The 16,319-nt window shown below is 46.0% G+C and overlaps 1 protein-coding gene across 1 annotated transcript in view; it reads left to right on the plus strand.

The window, feature by feature from the left end:
* Positions 1–16,319, plus strand: part of LOC146197921 (integrin alpha-9-like) — a 70,879-nt gene that overhangs the window by 20,745 nt on the left and 33,815 nt on the right. Inside the window, exons 2-3 of the mRNA XM_084593198.1 lie at positions 14,700–14,830; positions 15,884–15,993. Coding sequence (XP_084449324.1) covers positions 14,700–14,830; positions 15,884–15,993 — 241 coding nt within the window. The remainder of the gene's footprint in view (positions 1–14,699; positions 14,831–15,883; positions 15,994–16,319) is intronic.

Consider the following 16,319-nt stretch of genomic DNA (forward strand, 5'->3'; position numbering starts at 1 on the left):
CTATTGCTAGTCGGCGATCAACGAGCTTCTGTAAACCACAATATGTGCTTCAGGCAGTGCCAGCTATATTTGCGTTGGGCTCTTTTGGAAGAATGTCTACGGCCTTGAGAATTTCGGGTACGGTCTGTCCGTGAAGCGAATTAAGAAACCGATGAAGCGCGACTGCGCGGGTGGGCCCTGCTTGAAGGCATGTTTGAGAGAGAGGGAGAGAGAGAAACCCCGGACAGTCTGCTATAGCTTTACGCAAAAAGATAGAAGTGCTGAATATCAGACAATGTAGATAGCAATGTACGCTAGGGCAACAACAGCAGATTGGGGTAAATGCCTCATGGAGTGCTTTCGGTGACAGTGCATAACTGCCGGTGCTTGTGTATTTCAGGCCTAATGCACCGGCTGCGTGGTAAACTGCACTGTTTCTGATTTGATGGATCTTTAATCACTATGAAGAGGCGCGTCTGGGTTTCGGTCGGCTCGAAGGCGCTTCGAAAACGCTGACTCCTGTTGGAAGGAACCGCCGAGTTATTTTCATCGGCGGCCGGAACGTTCGTATCTTTCTGCGGCGCCCTCGACTAGACTACAAGAGGCCGAAAGCTTTGTCGCGCGGGGGAATCGGAAGACCGATAAGGCAACTGGCTGTACCAATTTCCTCGAGGTGCAGGTGACGTGGACATATGACTCATTCGCTGTGTATGTCACGGTGCTAGGCAAACATAAAAACCTGGAGCCTGTGCGGTGGTCTTCTGTCCGCAATATCGAGGTTTCATATATTGCCAAAAACGAGCCATGTGGGTATCTTTGTTTCAGACAAATTCCAAAACGAGCTCGTGTGAAGCGCCTTGATAATCGGAAAGGGGCTGTTCATTCGAAGCTTGCAAGTCTGAACAAAATGACCGCTTACTCGAGACTTGCAGTGAGAACGTTGGCTGCTCTCTCCTTATGTATAGAAAAACCTCAAGCGGCCGGTGTGAACGGAAGGAGCGCAGTTCGGAAATTAATGTACGTCTTCACATACGTCCACGTTAGTACTTCTCTGGCAAGCTCTCCAATAGCGTAGCAACGTTATTCAGAGGGATGCAGTAACAGAATGTAACGATTAAATATCGCAGTAAAATAGCAGTTAAGCTAAGCTGTTTCGGGTGCTCGGACTGGCTTCGACGGCCAGCGGTGACTGCGCGTTCTCGGCTGGAATGCGAGATCTTCAGTGTGCCTTGCATGTAACACCATTGCCATTTTATTGCAGCGCTGCGAGGGAAAAGTACGCAGCATACTCATCGGAAACTTGTTATATACTCCGCAAATGAGTGCACACTGCTGTGCCTTGCCTTCCTGCTGAAGTGAGGCGATGCGGAGTTATCGCACTTTGTCGGTAGTCTCTCTCGGGCTTGGATTTGGGCGAATATTTCATCATCGGGAGGTCTGCGCCCCATCATGTGTACGCTGAGGCTCGCAACTAGCCGCCATAAAAACGGCCTGGTCAGAATCCTGCACCGCCCTAACCTGGACCGCTTGCAGGTGGCGAGGCAATGTCTGTGCTCTTTATCTCCTGTTCCTTGCTTGACTGTGAAGTAGTGGGCGTGTGGAGATAAACTCGCCGAGACGATGTCACTCGTCGTGGCCACGGCAGCTGCTGTCCGCGTCTGCTTGCTTGCTTGCCTGCTAGTTATGTTTGTGCGCTGCGCCACATTAAAATCGTGCTGCGCTTTATCCGCCGCACACTTCTGTCTAAAAGCTGCCTTGGAACGAAAGAACTCATAAAGGCGACACCTGCTCGGTGAAAGCTGTTTGGCAGCACAACCACTGCACCCAAAGGCAATCGCGGTATTTTTCTTTACTTTATTTATGCGGGACTAGACAAATCTCTATCCTCGCGCGCGTGTGTGTGTAAGAGAGAGAAAACGGGAAGGATGTTGACTTTACTGAATTTCAAGCATGCTTATACGTACTTATATGTATACGTGCTTATACGTAAGCATTATACGCACCTACTTTATGCACTAGAAGAACACAGAGTAAAATTTAGAAAGCGACCACTTCATTATAGCGTTCGCGCTTGGTAAGGGGGCCAAAACCAGACGATTTAAACAGCCCAAGATCACAGAATGGGACAAATTTAGACAGATTAGAGAGACTGAAGTTATTGAAAACATCACCAACATAGATAAATGGTCGGAACAACTCAAGAAGCACGCGGCCAAAGCATCCACCACCCTAGAGGATGAGGATGCACCTCTAAACATAGGTAGCAAACTCTTAAATATGTGGGAAAAAAAATGGGGGCCTAGAAAAGAGGCTCAAAGCCCAGAGATGGAACCGCAACATTAGGAGGGAATTAGCCTGACACAACAAAGAGATAGAAACATACGCCATGAAATTAAATGAACAAAGCTGGTGCGGCAGATGCGACGACATGGAACAAGGCATGAACCTATCCAAGACGTGTAATATCCTCAGACACCTACTAGATCCGGACAAACCGAAAATGCATGCAAACATTAATCAAATCAAGGCTAAGCACGCGTTCGAAGGGATGGATGACCAGCTAATTGACAAATTATTTGAGATATACACAGGCCAAATAGAAGCCGAAACGCTACCAAGATATACGAGCCAACCCAATCTCGATCTAGATGCTTCCATCACAGAAATCGAGGTTCCAGCCGAGATAATCAGTAATCACAGCCTGAGAACGAGATAGGCTCCGAGACCCGATGGAATCACAAACACGATCTTCAGAAGCCTAGACGATGAATCGATCTCGGCGTTGGCAAAATATGTGGGCGAAGTATGGGAAACCGGAAGCCTTCCACAAGCATGGAAGAGAGCGAATATAGTCCTTATACCCAAGCCAGGTAAACCGCCGAAATGGGAAAACCTGAGACTCATCTCGCTAACCTCGTGCGTGGGCAAACTAATGGAACGAGTGGTGCGGACGAGACTCACCAAATACATGGAACAAGAAAACCTCTGCCCACATGAAATGGTGGGCATTAGGCCGGGCCGCAGCGCACAGGACGTTATGCTTAGACTTAAGTACGACATTTTAAACCAGCATACTCTGGACACAAAGGCTATCCTCGGCCTGGATCTAACCAAAGCCTTTGACAATGTCAAACACGGGGCAATACTAGCTGGACTTCAAGAAATCGGAGTTGGCGAGAAAACATACAACTACATTAGAGACTTTCTCTCGAACAAAGAGTCATGAACTTACAAGACATCAAATCCCCTACAACCACAGGGAGCAAGGGAACTCTGTCCTGTCCCCATTTTTGTTCAACATAGCAATGAGAGGACTTCCCCCTATATTAAACCAAATCCAAGACCTAAAATTTAGCATGTACGCGGATGACATAAATCTCTGAATAAATAGGGACAGTGACGAGGAGATAGAGTGGAAGCTACAGACTGCCGCAGATGCAGTAGTCAGATACGCAGCCGAGAGATGTCTATCATGCTCTCCACAGAAATCAGAGCTCTGTCTACAACCCAAAAAGCAGGAAAGAGGCAGACATAAAAATCAAAGTCGAAGATTCTCTTGTGTCTCGAGTAGATGAAATTGGAATATTGGGTATGTTCATTCAAACGAATGGCCAAAATTCAAATACCATAAGAAACTGGAAAATTGCGAGGCGCAGGTTGCATTTTTAGGAGAATTGAGCTCAGATGCCACGGCCTCAAATAACGCAGCCTCCTGAAGATGACGCAGGCTTACACCATCAGCCACGTATGCTACGCCACACCGTTCCTCGATAGTAATAAAGTTGAACACGACAGAATTGACATCATAATTAGAAAATGCACCAAGCGGGCACTAGGACTTCCTATATCCACTTCAACAGAGAAGCTGGAAAAGATGGGGATTCACAATACATGGCAGGAAGTTACAGGGGCGGTCCGAACCGCGCAGCTAGAAAGATTAAGCCAGATAAAAACGGCAGAATCATCCTAGAGCGGATAGGCCTCCAACCAGATAGATGCTACAAGAAAAAACATTCCTTTCAACACGAGGACTACTTATTGGTCTCACCCTTGCCAAGGAACATGCACCGGTACATAATAAAGAACGCAGAGAACACAGAGCAAAAACCATTGCAAGAAGAATAAGAAATAAGATAGCCGAAGAAGTAGCCTATGTTGATGCATCGTGCGGGAAACATGGAGCTGCAGTCTCGGTGGGGGTCGATGGAAACGGAATACCCGAGATCACAGCATCGTCACGCCGCGACACACACACAGCTGAAGAGGTTGCAATAGCGCTCACTTGCGTTGGTACGCAGGCAAACTTGGTTACTAGCGACAGCAAAGCTGCTGTTTGGAATTTCGGAAAAGGATGGATCTCTGAGGAAGCCAAGCGCATCATCCTAGCAAACCCTATTAAGCGAAGAATATTCATTATATGGATACCTGCACACGAATTTGTCCCTGGTAACGAGTCTGCACACGAGCTCGGGCGAGCTCGTGTGTAGCCACCGTGTGAAGCGGGACAGCCCGATTGCAAGGGAATGAAATATTCCATCATAACATATCACGAAATTACCGGCCACTATAAGCTAAATAGAAGGAGCTATCCGCATCCAGATCGGTCTGTCTCCAACGACGATCGCTCGAATTTGGAGGCGTGTACAAGCTGGAAATTACATCTGTCCAGTTTGGGTCTTTCTGATACATCTTGCCTGCACTCACCTATGGGGCTGAAACGTGGAGGCTAACCAAGAGAGTTCTACTTAAGTTGAGGACAAACCAGAGGGCTATGGAACGAAAAATGGTTGGGGTAACATTAAGAGATAGAAAGCGTGCAGAGTGGGTCAGAGAAAGAACTCAAGTTACCGACATTCTAGTGGAAATTAAGAAGAAGAAATGGACGTGGGCAGGACATGTAGTGCGAAGAGAGGATAACCGATGGTCGCTGAGGGTAACAAACTGGATTCCAAGGGAAGGAAAGCGTAGCACGGAGCGGCAGAAAGTTAGGTGGGCGGATGAGATTAAGAAGTTCGCAGGGGTCAAGTGGATGCAGCTAGCACAGAACCGGGTTAAGTGGAGAAATATGGGAGAGGCCTTCGCCCTGCAGTGGGTATAGTCAGGCTGGTGATGATGATGATGATGATGATGATACAGACCGGAGATGAAAACGGTTCGAAATGAAAAAAAAAAAAAAACTGGTTAAAAATGCACTCTCAATCACATAATTTGGGAATGCGCCGATTCCCCAGGCGCCGGCTTAAGCATAGACAGTAGAGAAGCCTAGGAAGCTTGGCTGCGGAGCGGAGATACTGCCATCCAGCAGCTAGCCATCCGCCTGGTGGCTCACGCCGTGAAGAAACACTTCACGAATCCTTAGTCCGCGGGGTATTTACTGACTCGCGCATCCGGCCTGCGTGCGGCGCCGCGGGGAATAGTAGGCCCCTTCTCGGTGGAATAGTTTTCATACATACATACATACATACATACATACATACATACATACATACATACATACATACATACATACATACATACATACATACATACATACATACATACATACATACATACATACATACATACATACAATGGATGCATACATGCATACATGCATACATACATGGATGCATACATGCATACATACATACATACATACATACATACATACATACATACATACATACATACATACATACATACATACATACATACATGGATGCATACATGCATACATACATGGATGCATGCATGCGTACATACATGGATGCATGCATGCATACATACATACATACATACATACATACATACATACATACATACATACATACATACATACATACATACAATGGATGCATACATGCATACATGCATACATACATGGATGCATACATGCATACATACATACATACATACATACATACATACATACATACATACATACATACATACATACATACATACATACATACATACATACATACATACATACATACATGGATGCATACATGCATACATACATGGATGCATACATGCATACATACATGGATGCATGCATGCGTACATACATGGATGCATGCATGCATACATACATACATACATACATACATACATACATACATACATACACATACACATACATACATACATACATACATACATACATGCATACATGCATACATGCATACATGCATACATACATGCATACATGCATACATACATGCATACATGCATACATGCATACATACATGCATACATACATACATGCATACATACATACATACACATACATACACATACATACACATACATACACATACATACACATACACACACATACATACATACATACACACATGCATACATACATACATGCATACATGCATACATGCATGCATACATGCATGCATACATGCATACATACATACATACATACATACATGCATGCATACATACATACATGCATGCATACATACATGCATACATACATACATGGATGCATGCATACATACATGGATGCATGCATACATGCATACATACATACATACATACATACATGCATGGATGCATACATGCATGGATGCATACATGCATGGATGCATGCATGCATACATACATGGATGCATGCATGCATGGATGCATGCATGCATGCATGCATGCATACATGCATGCATGCATACATACATGCATGCATGCATGCATACATACATGCATGCATGCATACATGCATACATACATGCATACATACATGCATGCATGCATGCATACATACATGCATGCATGCATGCATACATGCATACATACATGCATACATACATACATACATACATACATACATACATACATACATACATACATACATACATACATACATACATACATACATACATACATACATACATACATACATACATACATACTGTATATGTACTACAGCGTAAAATGTGGAATGTTGGCGAATCATGCTGTACGGGCGCTGGCCGGCTGCTGAGACTTTCCCTGGCGCCTGGTACGTAAGAAAACCTTGACCCTGTAGCTTCCGTAGAACTGCACGGTTTTAGTGACACGGAGCCTAGGTTTACAGCCGTCATCCGCTGCAGCCCACTATACCTGGTAGATACATTTGGCGTCCGATAAGCTCGCGCGAACAGACTGAGCAAGAATTATCACTCTTATCGGGCGCCAATATATGGGTCGTAGTTCCAGAAATAATAATAATAATAATAATAATAATAATAATAATAATAATAATAATAATAATAATAATAATAATAATAATAATAATCTCAAGGACGCGCGGAAGGCGATCTAGTTATACGTAGATTCCCCGTCTACCTACCTGTCGTGGCCATCACACATTAGCAACGCCAGTTTCTTTTCTTTCACATGTCCGGTTTCAAACCACCGATACGGCAGCTTTGCGTTGCTTGAGGGTTTCTCCCGGTAGGGCATTCTTTACTTTGTTATGAGATTCGGAGATTAACATGTGCCGCATATTCTTCGTCTTAGGCGTCAACTTTACTGAAACCTATCGTTATTATCGGAAGCGAAAGTCTCTATAGCGCGCTCGGAGAGTGGTTTAGCTCCCAATAAAGGTGTCATATATGTTTGCCAGCGGTTACATGGTTTCACAACTTCAAGTCAAAGAATGTGAGTTCGATTTTCATCGCCACAAGTGTGGTCTCGATTCGACGGCTGAGGCGCGTTGAGAAGGAGAGAAAACTCGAGCGTCTTAGTTTCTCATGGGAAAAAAAAAAAAAAAAGAGAGAGAAAAAAAAAAAAACTAGCCCAGCTTCATTCGCCACCGATCGAATGGTATAGTTGTCGATGCCGGCTTCGTTTGCGGTTCACGTCTCGTAGAGAATTTGTCTCCGTGTGTGCATCTTGTGTTGGCGGACACCCAAATAAACATGTACAAGCAGAATCATTTCCAATCCCCTTATCATAGTAAGGCGCAACCTCACCCGGAGAGGGCTGACTCAGCGGACGTTTTTGCTGCTTTTTTTTTTTTTTTTTTTTTTTTTTTTTCGGACACGTCCTCAGTATTCGAACTGCGCCTGGCATTTCCGAGGTCGGCTGAGTGAGGCGACATATGGCAGGGTTAATCTCACACCAGCGTGGCCCGAGGCACCTCTTTATCGATGACACGAGTCTCGCTTCTAGAGGTGCACTGGACCCCGATGGGTGGCCGGGTGATGACGATCGAGGGGGAAAAACGCTCTTTGGTTTTGCTTTGTTTTGTCGTCTGGGCGTGTACTGCAAGCCGTCCAAGAAACGGAAGGAGCAATCAGCTGGTTATTTATTGGCATTTACGAACAGACCTGAGAAGACTGGCGAATATGCCGTTGAGAGAGATACAGGAAGGCCAGGCGACCAGGCAGGCGGGGTCGTCAAGAAGGTTTTCTGTTGTGGAACGTCCGAGGACGAGCACGCCTTTCCTGACGGAAGGATAGGAGGTTGTGGCGGAGAGGGGGTGGGGAGAAACTTGCTCAGCCCGTGGCAAACGCCAGTCGCGTCGAACGGTGTACGAAGTGGGCAGGAGGGAAAGCAGATGGCCGCTCAGAAGTCGTGCACAGCGTAGTGGGTGGGGGAGCGAGCGTCTTTGGGGGAAGAAAAAAAAAAAAAAAACTGACCGGACGGGCTTTTTCTTGCGGCATTTAATTTTCTCCTCCGCTCGCCTCCCGTCCCTGCGATCGCCTGTTTCGAGCGTGGTGACCTCAATCGCGGCGGGGTGGTGCGAGTGGTTCGTCGCCATCGTCGCCGTACCTACTCTTGGCGTACGTCTTTCGCTTTTTTCTTTGAATTTTATTTTCTTTTTCAGTCGTGTTGCGTCCTCCTTCACGATGCCTTTGCCTGCAGTCGCGTGGGCGCATATTAGCGGCGTGAATCAGTCGTTTGAGACGCACGCTCTCCGAACGTATGACTACGCTGTTTAGGAATCTCCCTCTCAAGAGTAGCAAGCACGGATACATTTGCGGCCGCTCCCCCGCTGCGGTCATGCCACAGCCTCTTGTTCCTGCAAGAAGCGAAGAATGGCTCCTTTTGTTTCACGTATTAATCAGCTGGTGCTTCCTCGCTGTTTGTATAGCCGCAGGCTCGTTTCTGGATCATGCCACAGAAGCGGAGGAGGGACGAAGGGCATCGGTACAAATATAGCGGAATGGCCGTATGTGGGCAACGTACGTAATATGTAAGAGTAATGGATGCGTCACTTCGGAGCACTGAAGAAGATGGGGACAATGCGAAGACTCTTTCGTGTTACACGCAAATCTGCTTACGGTGTAGAATGGTAAGCGGGCTGTGTGCATGCAAGCTTAAAAAGCAGAGAGAAGGCTTTGCAGGGAAACTCACGACGCCACATTTTCTACACGACTTAACAATAAACAAAACAGCGCTCTACACATACACTAAAATAACACTAAAGAAAACACCGCAGTCCTACCACACTAATGGATCCTCACGCGTAATCCACGAAGTCACACTCATACCGTCCTGTTAAAAAACGCGGGTGGTTCGCACCAAAACCCTTGTCTCTGTTCCACAAGAGGAGCGTTGAGGAGGGCGAGGTGAAGGGAGTCGATGCTACCACGTCGCTTCAGCTGGATGTCGGCGTTGGAGCGTTCTAGTATCGGTGACGAGGTTTCGTAGGTAGCAGCCGCCGCTAGCTGAGTCGGCGTTCCGAAGATGGGGCATCAGCTGGTGGACACCACCCTGGTCGGTAGGCCTCATGAACAAACACCTCCTGCAGCAGCTGATGACTGTGCGCCAACAACGTTCCTCCTTTAATGCGAAAGCATTACTTTGCTATGTTTACAGATTTCTGTCCGCATAACATGCCCGCAAAATCGTGTCCGCAGCAGTTGTAATTGAAAAGTGGTAGAGGTTAATGAGTGGCGTCAATAGATAGATGGTGATATAATGTTGTGTCCGGAAAATAATCAGGTCAATAAGTTAATTAGGTAGTTAATTAGAATAACTGGTTCACGGGAAAGGAAAGGCGCAGTATCTGTCACTTGTTCTGTGGACACCTTAACTTCGCCGTAAGAGAAGGGAGGAAGGTGGGAGTGAAAGCGGAAAGAGAAAGGGGTGCCGAAATGGATGTGACGCTACACGCCACGCAACCGGAAGTAGAGCCGATAAATGGCATAGGAAGGAATTGGCGCGCAATTTTAAAATACCAGGCTAAAATGGGTAAACCTGCTAACAGTCTCGCCCGAGATATCTATATATCTACACCCGGCCGGCCGTGGAATCCCCCTTACCCGCGTCGAAGGATCCGCTCATCACGTACACGGAAATCACGGCTGCACACAGGAATGAAAGGTCAGACCTCCCACTTCCGGTCTCTCGCACCCAACGAGTGCAGAGACTGGAGAAAATTACAAACCAATTCTTTCCATTTTATCTATACGGGGAGGGAGAGAGGAACTTCCAAAGTTCTGCACCAAATGCGGGATAATAGCCAATCAGGATCATCTCATTTAAGAATGCTCCGATTCTCCCGGGCATATTGATGGAATCAAAAAGAAAGAAATCTGGGATGCCCACCACCGAAGCCGGGCTCCGGAGCAGCAAGCTCGAGTGAACTCTGTTTGGCTCGGGACGCTTTGCGAAAGGCGTCCCCCTGCGGGGCTCCCTGTCACTTGGAGGCCCCCTAGGGTCTTCCTGGGGGAGCGGAGGGGCATCTACATCGACGGTTAACTTGAACTTAAGCAAGAAGTGAATGTGACGTACATCAAGGATGTGACGTCACGCAACCGGAAGTAGAGCCGAAAAAAAGGGCATAGGAAGGGATTGGCGCGCAATTTGAAAGTACCAAAGACTAAAGTGGGTAAACAAGAAGTGAATTAAGCAACTAGAAGCAACTAACAGCAGTCTCCGTGCTTTCACATTACTCCAATGCAGATTCTGCAGTGCTCTTTAATAGTTGTTGCGACTGTAGGAAGCAGGAATATAAAATGCAGGGACCTCCACTGCCTCGTGCGGAGAAATTAAAGAAAGAAGAAGTGGGAGTGAGAGAGAGACATGCGTAGCAGCGGCCGTCGTCCGCCACCGAAGCGGCGGGCGCAGGAAAAAGGAAATAAGTTTACTTGAACCAATTAAGACGTGCGAAAGCACTGTTAGGCACGGTTTTCCTTGGCGGTTCAGCATTGAGGGACTGGCACACAGTTTTGCCGTGTGTATAGCCTATCCAGACGCAGATATGCCGCCGGTTAGAATCCCTATCACAAACTAGCCTCTATTTGACTAGTAGACAGATGCTAAATGGGAGGCGAAATGGTATGACGTCATCCTGAAGGCTGCATTGGCTGCATGACGAATGTTTGCTCGTAAATTTTTATGCAAAAGAGTGAAAGTCTGGCGCCACGTACATGGAGGCCCGCTATAGTTAGTATGAGTGCTTAATAAATTTATCCTGGCTTCAGTGCCATTTGCGAGGTTGCGCGGACGGCAGCTATTATGAATGAACCGATTATGTGACTCAGGCGTTGTTTGTTTTCTTCATGGCGTTGTGTGAGGCTCAGCTTCTAGCCTAGCTGGAGAAGGCGTTTAAAGTGGCAGCTCAGAAAGCGAAATATAACTACTTTCGAATTCAGCAATATAAAACTATCAATGGGTTTTAAGCAATATGAGCTCCTGGCGGCGCACCTTCCCAGACTATTCGGTGACGTTGTTGTAAGTTCATTTCTTGACGTCGTGATCCTACAGCTGATCAGCATAACCTGCAGTGCGAATTAACATATTAACGTTGGTACGAAATTCTTTTTGAAGCCGACCCCGTGCAAACAATTGCAGCAACCAACTTTATCGCACCGGCTAGTCATGGACGTCGCGCAACTATTTCCTTCATTCGCTACCTGACGGAGTACAAGTAGTACCTTCGTAACAAATCGACATGAAATGGACGCGCAGCGTTAAATACCCGCTCGTTTGACCGTGTTTTTCGGCCGGGAGAGGGTGCCATATTTCGCGAGCAGTTTTTGTTTGTTCGAGGCACGCACACACCCACACTTGTAGTTGCGCTGCTTAAATTCCTGTTCGGCGACGCACTTTCCGCGATCGTGTCTGCAGCTGCGCGAGCGTGTTTGCACTGTTTTCGTGCACTGTAAGCGCTCTGCCTGAAACCAGACACCGGCGGCGCGCCGCGTTCCTCGCCGCCGCCGGCCCGGAAGCCGCTGTCGGGTGCAGGCGCGCAGATTGTGCTGCTCGTGCGGCTACTGTCGTCGAGGTGGCCTCCGGGCAGCTGCGGCAGCGGAGCGGAAATGCCAATCTTGGATCCTTCCGAAGCCCGCTGGGCTGCAAGAGGGTGCATCAGCTGCGGGTTGCGTGTATGACGCGCGCGCTTTTCTCTTTAAGAATCCACCCCGCCAAGCACTATCTAAGCGGCTAGTACAAGCTACAAGGGGGAAAATTCCCAAAACCGAAAAACGGTTATTCCACGCTGCTTTCGCAAGCAAGCTACGATGGCGTCGACAGTTATAGCGTGTATCTCTGAAGCTAATCTGTGCACCACCATTGGCTTGCAAACGGTTATAATAATAATAATAATAATAATAATAATAATAATAATAATAATAATAATAATAATAATAATAATAATAATAATAATAATAATAACAATAATAATACACAGGAAGGGAAGGCGCAGTATCTGTCACACTTGCTCTGTGGACACTTGAACCGCGCCGTAAGGGAAGGGATGAAGGTGGGAGTGAAAGTGGAAAGAGAGAAAGGGGAGCCGTAGTGGAGGGCTACGCAGTAATTTCAGCCACCTGGGATCTTTAACGTGCGCTGAAATTGCACAGCACACGGACGCCACTTCGTTTCGCCTCCGTCGAAACGCAGCCGCGGTGGTCGGGTTCGAACCCGGGAACTCCGAAATCGTTTTCAGCCATAACGTTATGAGTTAGAATCAAATAGCTTCCATTCCATTTTTCAGAGTTCAATTTCGTTGCTAAATGCATCTTTTGTACCGGACAAGCACGGCGTGGCCACACAGAGCCGCACAATTTTTGTTATTATCAGGAGCACGCAGGGCACTAGGTACGTGCCGTCATGGCCACTCAAAGGAAATGCACTAAGATGTTTCCATTGACCGGTCGTAGTGCTGTGAAGGTAAGCACATTGGTAACTTTTAATCCTTTACAGTCCAACTCAAACGCAGTCCACTTTTCATTCACCGTTACCAAAGTAACCAAAGTAACCAATGTAACAATCCACCTCGATTCCCGAACTCGGTCTAACTTAATTCAATGTTATTCACTCTTAACCAGTTGCAGCCCGCCCTTAGTCCACAACAATCCAGATTAAACGTAACCCCCACTACTGCAATATAATACAATCCACTCTTAATTCGTCGCAAAACACCATGATTCGATTAAAGACATCCTTAACCTAAATCAAACAACCATTGATACAACAGAAGTCTGCCATAATCTACCTTTAATCCAAGGTTATCCACCCTTGAGCTTCCGAATTTTCCTTTCCCTTTTGAATTTTGCGCTGTGCCAGAGTGATGACATAACAGACTTGCTTTACCAAACTGAGGTTTTGGCACCACATATTTTTCCCTCAACTGTGTTGCCTGGTTCAGTTGTCAATGGTATATGTGTAAGGCTTTCTCCTCGATAAAAAAAAAAAAACGCCGACTGTCAGGGTGTGTAACTGCAACGCAGATGCTTGGTATAAGGATGACCGCACCTGTGATATATCGCTTGTCACTCGAGTATTCTTGTTCGAAACGTTGCAAGTGACGATGAAAATGTGCCGACCGTTAAATTTTGCTACAGTCAATCTTAAATGTATCGAACCCAGATATATCGAATTGTTGCTTATATTGAACATTCAGAATATCCCCCTGAAAATTTCATGTAGAAGTAAAGCAGTGCAGCATTTGTGTTTAACGAACTCCCACTCAGCGAACATTTGATATATCAAACAGCGTGCTATACGCCCCTGTAACGGGCGCTTCTCCTAACAGCTCTGCGACAATAACTTTTTGCGTGTGGAGCCGGGTTGGCTGAATGGCTATGAGCACCTGCTGACTGCTAACCACGTGACAAGATCAACGTCGGGTCTGCTTGGAAGTGGCCTTCTGTGTAGTGTGCTTTTTGTCTTCAACGCAACACTACTTTTGCGTTTGTTACTTTGCGTCGTTACTGAAAGTGGCACTATTTCTCCGACACCAAGTCACTTGATTAGTGGAAACACGTACCGGAACCAGATGTCACTACCACTTCTGTTTCCGGCATTTCCACCAATCAGATGACTCGAGGCTGGGAAATAGCGTAACTTTCGATAACGACACAAACTCGGAAATGGACCCTGGTGGAAGCTAGGTGATGCTAGGCACATGTACGCCTCGCAGGTCCCTGGCGGGCTGCCTCTATATCAAAGTCGGGTAGTTTATAGGGGGTGGAGAAGAGCGCCAGGTCGCCGCATCAGTTGCCATGGTATATTAAGCATTGTGGTTCTACAGCACCTCAAAACTCTATTCAAAAGTACAGCACTTAATTATGACTGTTTCCTGAAGCTTGATAAAAGCTGAAAGTTGTTGGTTGGACGCATATTTGTTAGGCGGCATGGCTAAAAACATGTAGGGTGGTGCGCAAGAACTTATTCACATGTGCCAGTCCATTGGCTAAGTTTTCATATGCAGGTGTACTGTTATTACCTTCCACCGAGAATGAAGTGCTTCATGTGTGACTTTCTGTGCTTGATTCTCTCCCTTTTTATCGCAGTGCACTCGTGTCGGCCATCAAGGGCAACTCGACCACTCTGGGGACGTCTGTGTACCAGCCGGGCGCCCTGCTCAAGTGCAGACTGAATATCGATAGGGACTCGTGCACAGAGGTGCGCGTCGACACATCTGGTGAGTGCAGAATACTGGTTCTTTTTTTAATTTTCATCTGGCTATCCTCCTGTGGCTTGCATATCTTTTTGCCTTTCTGTTGTCACAGAAAGAAAGCATCCGCGCCTCAACTGGTTGACGAAACCCTCAGGCTCTTCCTAATGCTTCTGCCCACTCTATACATGCTGCAGTGCAAAGGGTCTTGTGCGGAAACTGGTATATATGGGACCTGACCTGATCAAACTCAGACTGGAATGAATGTAGTGGCTTTTTATTAATCTTTGTATAGGGCCTGCACTGGAGACCTCCGTGTTGGCGGCGGTGTCCCCCTTTGCCAGGCAAATTAAATGACATGGATTTTGCTGTGTACCTGTAGTTTTATGATGATATGGCATTTATTGCAAGCAATGTGTTAGTTGACTAACCGCTGCTGCCCGTCTTCTGTGCCATTTGTGGCAGAACTAATTCTGAAAGCTGCGCTTGTTGCAGTGCACGCCGCAGACGCTCTCATTGGTGTCATGCAGCTAACTATTGAGGTTTAGAAATTGCTATTGTTCAGTTTTTTTCGATCAATCGTGCATTAGAGTTGGTGTGAATTAAGATGACCAAGTAATAATACTGCAGCTTCTGTGCGCCTCATATGACCTCAAATCATCTGTAACGTCATACCTCTCATGAGACTGAGACCTAAACAGCATGATAGAAAGAAATAGTTGTAAACTACCGCTTTTTCACAAAACCCACATGGTCGTATTTTCTGATGTGTTGCACATAGTTCCAAAGGCAGAACACATAATTAGAATTTGGCATCTGTATTTATAACCTTTAATACTGTATCCAGAGCTTCCAATAATTTTCTTCTTTATGAGTATATTGACATTATCTGGTGATAATATAATGGTGACATTATCTAGGCCTCAACATATCAGGATAAGACCAGCCATTCATTTAACCAACTGTTAAAGTGTTGTGTGCTACATAGAAAGATCATACCTTCTCTGATGGCTATATATTTCCCAATGTTCTCGTAAACACATCAGTAATTGAACGTATGTGTGATGTTTCCTTCTGCAGACAAAGGTGTTGTCGAGACTGAAGACGGGGATGAATTTGAGGACCTGTTAGACAATATGCATCTTGGGATGTCATTGGTTGTTCAACCTGGGCTTGATGGCAGAGTCATTGTAAGTTTCACTTATGATGTCTGCTTGCTCATATGTTGGCCCTTATTTTTCATAACAATGAGACTTTCTGGGAGTGGTCAAACCATCTTATAAGCAGTGTAGATTAGTTTCTACCTGCAATCCTTTTTACAAACAGGTTTGTTTTCAAAATAACATAATTTTAAAGTAGTCAGATTACCTATGAGTCTCAACTGGACAAATTGCTGTGTTACACAGAGAGAACTGGGGTATGTTGTGGCATTTATTAAAGCTTAAATTTGAAATTATATTACTGTATTAATTTAATCTCTGCTCTATCTCCTTATGCATGGCATGAAAGCTCTATG

This window comes from Amblyomma maculatum, chromosome 2 (genome assembly GCF_055883805.1).
Source record: "Amblyomma maculatum isolate TAMU_Amacu chromosome 2, ASM5588380v1, whole genome shotgun sequence".
NCBI classification, from domain to species: domain Eukaryota; kingdom Metazoa; phylum Arthropoda; class Arachnida; order Ixodida; family Ixodidae; genus Amblyomma; species Amblyomma maculatum.